The following is an 8,528-nucleotide window of genomic DNA, read 5'->3' as shown; positions in this document are numbered from 1 at the left end:
GGAGAAAAACACCGTATGTTCATTATTCCACTGAAATTAAAAAAAAAAAATCCTCTTCGGCCCTATCCTTCATATTTTGCAATAAAAATTTAGAGCCATAGGCCTGTTTTCTCTTTCTAATGCTCACTAAATAAAATTTCAGAGCCCAGTCCTATAGTTGATTTCATAAGTAACTAGGGGAATCTGAGGAAAAGCCTTCCTCTGTGTGCTGTGGAGGGAGAGCTAAAAATCTGCATCATATAGTTCATACCATCTCTTTGGTGAGGTCTTCAAGTGAGAAACTTTGTCTTGAGTTCCTGTATAAACACAGAGCCCTATGTGAATGCCCAGAACTGTTGCTGATTTGATCTCCATTAAGTCTGTCCTTGAAATTATTTTAACCAAGGGGGCTCAGAAATTGTGGCCATGGCCTGCAAAACCCTTCCAATGACACAGGTAATCATGACTGGCAATGTGTCGTTCTGGAAATTATGTTGCAAATGACATCTGTGAAACTCTAAGCATTATAAATAAGGATATAGAACCCAGCTTTGTCACTTTCAGGTAGCATAACTGAGGGCATGGTTTCACTGTCGGCTCAGAAGTGATAAATGCACTTGGGATGGTGAACACACAATATACAGATGATGTATGATGTATTATAGAATTGTACTCCTGAAACGTACATAATTTTATTAACCAATGTCACTCCCAATAAATTCAATAAGAAGTGATCGTTGCACATCCTTCCTCTTCCACATGATTGTAGGTAGTCTGATGATGCTGTAGATTCCCCAGAGACAGCCCCCATTGGTCAGCTCCAGAGGTTGGTCCTCAATAGGCTTCTTGAGATGGCTCCCAGTCCCAACATCAGGGCACAGATATCTATAGGTATATCCCCAGGGGAGGCGGCCTTCCTATGCACCTCGATTACCTAGGTGGTTGAGGTGGGGACATCACAGCTGTCCTGCTCAGTTAGGCCCTGTTCTCCAACTACCACGGAGAGAACAGAGGACATAAGAACACTCAGACTAGCAACCCCCAAACTCAGGGTAAGGTGTGTGCACCCATCTCTCTTCTCTTACTTTTTCTCTCCTTCTCTTTGTTCAACTCTTCTCTTTCACTTCTGTCTTGTTCTGACACTCTCTGCCCCTCCATTTTTTTATGTCTGAGTCTCCTAATTTCAGTCTCCATCTCCTCACTTCCATTCTCTCTTTTCACTTGTTCACTTGTACTTTTTCTTTTTTGGTGTTTCTTTTTCTCTGAATCTGTCTCTCCTTTTAACGTCGCTGTAAACTCTGACTTTTCTCTTGGTATCTTTCTCTGTCTTTGATTTCCCCATTCTCTGTCTCTCTTCCCATCCTCCCAGGGACTCTGCCTCAGGAAGTGGATAGGGTGATTCCCCCACCTCACTGTTCAGGTTGGACTCCCTGTTCTTCCCTGATTCTGTCCATCTCTGCGACCCACCAAATATACCCCCCACCATCGTGTGGACAGGTTTATGGCAAATACATGGACCACAGGGAAAGACAGCCACCAGTCTGGAAGATCAAAGAAAAAAAAATAAGGGAGAAAGACTGAGATCAAGACAGAAAGGGATAATGCTGGGAGGAAGAAGGCAGGAAGAAGAACCTGAATGGAAGGAGCTGAAATTCTTATTGAAAGCAGATGGGATTAGAGATGAGATGGAGAGAGGATTCAAGAGTGTAGGCTGGCATCTCTCTGCCTCTCTGAGGGCCCTCAGCTCTAAGTTAAGTGGGCAGATGGCCTGAGACCTGGCCTGGAAGGCTTCTGGCAGCCGAGCCCCTCAATCCAGCTCACAGCTCTACAATGCCACCTCGCCTTCACTCCTGTGTTTGCCTCCATCTCAACCTGAAGTTCTTGCCTGTCCACAACTGCATTTCTTTTTATTGATTGACTGACTTTTAGAAAGGGGAGTGGGGGCAGGGCAGAGAGAAACATTCGTTGTTCCCCTTATGCATTCATTGGCTGATCCTTGTATGTGCCCTGACCAGGGATGGAACCTGCAACCTTGGCTTACCAGGGCAACACCCTAACCGAATGTTCTACCCAGCCAGGGCCGTACCTGCATTTTTGACCTCCAGTCTTCCTGTTTCTCTTACAGTCTCTGTCCTTTCTCTTGTCTTTTATCTCTTGTATGTTTCTGCCTGCATCTCTTTGTGCGTCTCCATTAGTGTCTCTTATTTCCCTATGTGTATGTCTGTCCAGTTCCTATTCCTTTTTTCACCTACTTCTGCTGCACTCCTGCCTTCTCCCATTCTCTGCAGTCCCTGCGGGTGCAAACCACCAGGGGTCTGAGCCCACATCCTTTTGTTTGGGAAGTGAGGCAGGCCGTTGGGTCAGGTGGCGGGGCCTGAGGATCCTGACACCCCCCACCGTGACTCGGGAGCCGGTGACCCCAGCACCTAGGGTTTGGGATTGCCTGAAGGGGTGGGAGAGGGTGGGGTCTGAAGTTCCAAAGAGGTCTAGAGGCTGAGGCTGGGAAGCTGCAGATTAGGGAGCTGTGGGGGCGGGGCCCATTTGGAACACACCAAAGAGATACAGTAGGGGCTGGGCTTCAGAGGAGCCTGGGTTGGTTTATGAAGGAGTAGGGTCTGCAGGAACCTTAGAGGGCCAGCAAGAAAGATAGGGAGGGGGTGGAGCCTGAAGACAAAAGGGTGTGTTGGAACACAGCAACTTAAGAGGGTGGAGCTTGAGGACTACTGGAAGGGAGTCTCAGAAAAGCTAATGGGACAGTGTTAGAGATGATCAGGGTGGGGTCTACGGAATGTGCCCTGGAGCTGAGGAAGGGCAGGACCTACGTATACAGAAGGGGCAGGACAAAAGCAGTGGGCCAGAAACGCGAGTCACAGCCTGAGACACCCTGGGTCTGACCGGGACCTTGGTCCTACACAGACCTGCGTGTGGAGCCACAAGTTTGAGGATGGGGCCTTGCTGAGGCCCTGAGAGCCCTGTGCACGGTGCCTGCTGCCCTCCCCAGCCAGGGTCTTCACTGGGATGGCTGGGCTCTGCCTGGCATTGAGTCAGTCAAGCACGCAGTGCTGCGATCCTGCTACCACTGAGAACCACTTGGTCCCTGTTGAAGCCTTTGGAGGCCCTGGGACTTAGCATTTGCACCTCCAGGGCGTGATTTTGTATGAGGGACTTTCTACCTGTTTGTGATGGATTGCACAAAAGGGACAGCTTTTATGCCTCCTATGAGACTACTTGCACTGGAGCACTTGCACCTCAGTGGATGCAATGTTTGCCTCACCCATGCAGGGGTTTACATGGAAGAGGCAGCGTTTGGAGGCGATGTCCATCCAGAAAAAATTTTCCCATAACCTACCTGCCCCAAAATGAAAACTCATTTATTTTGTGGTTCTCCCTAAAAAGTCCTGACAGCACAGAGCATGGCAGAGCAGAAGTATCTCTGTGGTGCAAAAGAGGAGACTGACACAGGACCCTTCTTCAAGGAAGCTGGGTCTCCCTGACCCTTACTTCTTCCCAGGTCCCTGGTGAGGCCATATGGAGGGAGACTATCTTCACGCCAATGGTACCCAGAACCGCAGAGTTCATTGTGAGGCAATGGGGGCCTGGGATGGAGGGGTCAGGGGTGCCGTGTGCAGAGCCGCTCCCTCAACGCCAGCAATCCCTGTGTTCCCTCACTTCTTTCCCAAGCCTATTCTTCTATATACTGATGATTCATTACTTGGCCCCCACACGCTTATTCATGAATCTATTCACATCTTGATTCATTCCTCCTCCTGGTCATTCATCCTATATTCACTAAGGCCCACTCTCTGTGGGTCTCCAAATTCAGGGCTTCTGAGTCCCTGAAGAGGGCTCTCTGTCTTTTATCTCAAGGTGGGGGGTATCCCACAGGTAGCTTAATGAGTACATACGTAGGCATTTCAAAACTGGCTTTAAATACTCATCAGGGCGCCACAGGAAGGGGCTGGGGTGAGAGCTTGTTACATGTGAGTGTGGGGCTGGGGTGCCCTGAAGGAAGGGGACCCATCCATCAGGGCAGCTGGGATGCCCCACCCCCACCCTGGGACAAGGGAACAAAGAGAGTAGAGGCCCTCTTTGGAGGGTCCCAGGGCCAACTGGGAGCCAGTCCTCCCTTCGAGGTAGATCATCGGGGAGGGAACCGAGGAGGAGCTCCCACGATGGTGGTAACAGGTGGTCACTTCCTCAGTGGTACTGCTGATAGCTGGGATAGCCTGAGGCCGGGGTACCCTCCTTAGGGGGCAGCTGGCTGGGGTCCTCCAGGAACGGGGGTGCTGGAGAGGGGAGAATCAAGTAAAGGTGAGCAGAGGAGACTAGGCAGAGCATTTTCCACCTCTTCCTGGCCAGCTTCACCAGATACTCACCGTTGCGGAACTGCTGGGCGGTGTAGCGAGTGAGGAGTATACCAACACCCTCGATGAGGGCCAAGAGGATGCCCCCCATCATTGCTGAGCCCACCATGGCTAGTGGGCCACCTGGAGGAGCAAGGAGGCAGGGAGAGAGAGGTGAGGGCTGGCAGAACCCGGCGGAAGGGGCTAGGGCCAGGGCTGGGGACACTCACTGCGGGCAGCCAGCACAGCCCCGGTCAATGCTCCGCTGGTGATGGAGTTCCAGGGATCCTCCTTACCCCGCAGCCGCACCAGGCCACAGTCGATGGTGGAGAACAGGCCCCCCCACACTGCGAAGCTACCTGCAGGGGGACAGAGGCCTAATTAGTGTTTCTGGGGAATCCTAAGAATCCACAGCTCAAGGACTGTGGACTTCCAAGGCCTGAATGCTCTAGCAAAGAAAGGGGAGAAAAACTCAGATGCGAAGACAGAAAGCAAACTTCTGGGGGATATTCCCATCTGTCCCTGAGGTAGCTACCTCTTCAAGCTGCCTCTAATTGCAATCATCAACTACCTTCTTCATAGGGAGGTGAAGAGTTTACAAGCACATTTACCTTCTATATGGCTTTTCTGTAATTTTTTTTTAATTTTTAGGGAGAGAAGAAGGGAGGGAGAAACACAGGGAGAGAAACATCAATGCGAGAAAGAAACATGGATTGGTTGCCTCTCATACATGCCCCATTCAGGACCAAACCTGAAACCCAGGCATGTGCCTTGCCAGAAACTGAACCTGCAACTCTTCACTTTGTGGGACAACCCCCAACCAACCGAGCCACAGTGGTCAGGGCTCTATTGGCTTTTAACAGAGCAACTTTTACCTTCATAAACCACCACATAGAGTTGGAATTCTGATCTTGGTTTCAGTGAGAAGGAAACAGATTAGGAAAGCCAGTTAACAATATGATAGTTAAAATGTTTACTGACGCCTTACTGGGTCCCGAGGGTCCCGAGACCTGATCTAGGTACTGCATTATTTGACTTCTGAAATTTTAAATTAGTTAACATCATTAAAGTGCATAGCAGAGCAACTGGCACTTAATAAATGCTATGTAAATTACATATATTACAAAATGACTGGGCTGGTTACTGCTATTGTCATCCCCATGTTACAGATGAGGTTCAGAGAGGTTAAGCTACTACCCCAAGGTCACGCATCAGGGAAGAGCCAGGGTCTGGACTTAAACTCCAGAACTCAGCCACATTAAACTGTTGGGAAACATCACCCCTCCCAGGAAGTCCCATGCAGAGTTGGGGCTCGAATGTGGACCTCCAACTTGCAGACTAGACCCAAAGCAATAACCACCACCAACTTTGCCATCACATCTCCTGTCTCCCCATGCCTCTCACCTCCAATCTGAGGGGCTCGGATCCTCACTGCGTTGACACTACCTCTCAATCGGTGCCGAATTCCCTGGGAAAAGTGAGGAGTAGGAGTCAGAGCAGAACTGAGGCCATTGGTAGATAGGGTTTTTAGCTTTTCAGAGAGGGAAGGGGGTGGGAATCCTGTTAGGGGCATTCAGGGGTAAAGATGTGAAGCAGCAGCCAAGATCTAAGGGGCTGAGAAGCACCCCAACACAAGCTATTCTCAAAGCTGGGTTGAGACGTTCTCATCCATTTATCTATCCTTCCATTCACTCAATTATTACTGAGCACCTATGTGCCAGGCACCATGCTGTATGCAGGCACAGAGCAATGAGCGAGGTAGAGCTGACCCCTGTGCTTTCATAGCTCATATTATAGTGGGACAGAGATATACAGAGGAAGGGTACAGATAAGCAAGCCAGCTTTAGACAGCAATACGCACCCTACAGGAAACAGAATAGAGGTATGACAGCAGCTGAGAGCTAAGAAAAGACCTCTTTAAGGAGAGGGTATATGTACTGAGACCTTGAGGATGAAAGGGAGAAACCTGGGTAAAGGTCCAGGAAAGAGTGTTACGGGAGTTGAGGGGAGGGATGGGGAGAGAGACATAAACTGCAGACCCCTTGGCAAATGGATGGTATTCAAAGTTTGGCATTTGATGAGATCTCCAGGACGGGTGGCATCAGAAATAGAGACAGAATAGATTATCCTAAATTTAAAACATTTTCCTAACTTTATGGCTGTCTTCTCTCTGCCAGTTAAACTCCTGTCACTTCCCCTCTATGCACGTTTCTGACCCAGAATCTGCTGTAGGTAAAATCTGTCTGGCTCTGTATATACATATAGAATTTGGTGATCTGGACAAAAAAAAAATAAAATAAAATAAAACCTAACTGACATCCTTTCCTGTGCCCTTTTAGGATTGACACAGTGCCCTAAAAGGATAATACAGAAGGGTAAAGTAAGTCTCCATTAAACCTAGAGGAGATTATATAAAACTGCTCTTAGAATTATAGCTGAGAAAAAAAAATCTCACTGAAAGTAACCACACAGGGTGATCTGATCATAAATTCCTAACTGGAGGTCATGGTAGGTAGTCACTACTCGGGCCTGTAACTTCCCTAGTAAAAGGTTCCTTCCCTTAGGCAAGCCCTGTTCATTGCTTTTGTGCATGTAGGTTAACACACTGCTTCACATAATCTTCCTTATGTTCACTCTTTAATTCCAAATGTATAAAACTGCAAACTGTCATGTTGGGAAGCATTTTTCTCAGTCTTTTGAGATCTTGCTTCCAGGCAGTCCTCTATTTGGCTCAAATAAACTATAATGAATTCTTATAAAATTTTTCTACAAGTCTGGAAGTCTTTACATTGACAGTGATGACCATTTTCACAGCACAGCATTTCCACAGAGGAGCTCCACTTGGGTTTGGGGTGCAGAGGTACAGAGGCTATGATTTCAGTTTCCCTTCAGGCACACAGAAGGCAAGCAGGCACCAGAATGATTAAGTGCATGTAACTGGTAGCTCCAAGCAGTTTTAAGAGCACTATCCCGTGTTGCTAGGACAGGACCCCCGCGCCACCCAGGGAAGGCCAGGACTCACAACAGGGGCATTGCGGAAGCCCTTGATGGCCTGGAAGACTCCGCCACCGATGACACCCATGGTGAAGGCTCCACCACAATCATCCACAATTCGCCATGGGCTGCAAGTGTAAAGGGTAGGATGGGGTTAACGTGAGCCGCCCCCCCCAAAGCCATGCCACTTTGACTCTTTGCAACTGGGAGAAACTAAGTCACCCGAATGGGAAGTAGCATTCCAGATAATGAGATTATTTTCCTCCTCATTTAAGCAAGAAATAGTACAAAGAGGGAAAAATATTCTTTGCCCTCCCCAACCCTCCCTTTTGCAGCTAAACAAGGAATCAGCCAACCTCTTTACTTCTATCAAAGATTACATGAATTGATACGCAAAAAGAGCTGGCACGTTCAAATAATCACTACAGTGTTAACTGGCTAGTACTGGTATTAAAGCAGGCAGGGTCTCACCCGGTTCTCCCACAATGAGCACTTCCACTTAAGCCCCGCCCTCTTCCCTCCCTTTTAACCTCGCACTACTGGGAAAAACCAAGAGCAGGCCGTGGGGAAGAACCAGCACCACCTCCTTGCTCACAATAGGCTCACCCAGGCCCCGCCCCCACTCGCTAAAGCAACCTGGGAAAAACCAAGCGTTGTAACCCTGGGGATTTCCGTTTAACACCTCGCCACCCCTTAGCGGGAATGGATTCGACCAGCGTCTCTTTTCTTTAACAAAGACGGGCTGGGAGATGCGGAATCAGGGAAAACGTGGGGTGGTTCGTCCTGCACTGCACCTTGTCCTCCAGGCACATGGTTGTGGCCCTTCTTAACAGAGCCCGAGTGGGAGGGACCAAGTGGAGGGGAGCGGAAAGACACAACTAAGCGTCTCCGGAGTCTGGGCCGTGGCGTTGCGGGGCCACTGCCTGTCCCGCCCGCCTCCCACAGCTGGCCGTGGTGCCGCAGGGACAGTCCCGAGGCCTGTGCCCATCGCCGTACCAGGGCTCCCGAGCGTACTCCTCCATGGCGCCGGCGTCTGCCTAAGCCCCGGAGTCCGCCTAAGCCGCGGCTGGGCCACGCCCCCACTGTAAACGCACAGACTCTCGAGCTTCCACCTATCCCATGGCCACGGTTAGGTTGTTGCGTCTTACGTAAGGCCAATGGTGCAGTCTCATTGGCTACCCTGGATACGTCATCTGTTTTCGCAGCCTTAGC

At 49.6% G+C, this 8,528-nt stretch overlaps 1 protein-coding gene and 1 non-coding gene across 2 annotated transcripts; one reads left to right on the top strand and one right to left on the bottom strand.

Moving 5' to 3' along the window:
• Positions 1-1,203: 1,203 nt before the first annotated feature.
• On the bottom strand, positions 1,204-8,410 carry TIMM17B (translocase of inner mitochondrial membrane 17B). Its single transcript, XM_054566463.1, has 6 exons — positions 8,313-8,410; positions 7,345-7,444; positions 5,727-5,790; positions 4,553-4,681; positions 4,356-4,466; positions 1,204-4,265 (listed from the first exon to the last, which is right to left on the bottom strand). The coding sequence occupies exons 1-6, from the start codon at positions 8,336-8,338 to the stop codon at positions 4,177-4,179; spliced, it is 519 nt and encodes a 172-aa protein (XP_054422438.1). The 5' UTR covers positions 8,339-8,410; the 3' UTR covers positions 1,204-4,176.
• On the top strand, positions 6,650-6,770 carry LOC129065314 (small nucleolar RNA SNORA26). The gene has a single exon (XR_008528576.1). It is a non-coding gene; the product is annotated as a small nucleolar RNA SNORA26 (small nucleolar RNA).
• Positions 8,411-8,528: the final 118 nt, after the last annotated feature.

Source organism: Pteronotus mesoamericanus, unplaced genomic scaffold, assembly GCF_021234165.1.
Source record: "Pteronotus mesoamericanus isolate MK-2021 breed Mesoamerican mustached bat unplaced genomic scaffold, CSHL_Meso_final contig_173, whole genome shotgun sequence".
NCBI lineage: Eukaryota > Metazoa > Chordata > Mammalia > Chiroptera > Mormoopidae > Pteronotus > Pteronotus mesoamericanus.
The sequence above is the reverse complement of the archived record's forward strand: the minus strand, read 5'-3'. Positions and strand labels throughout refer to the sequence as shown.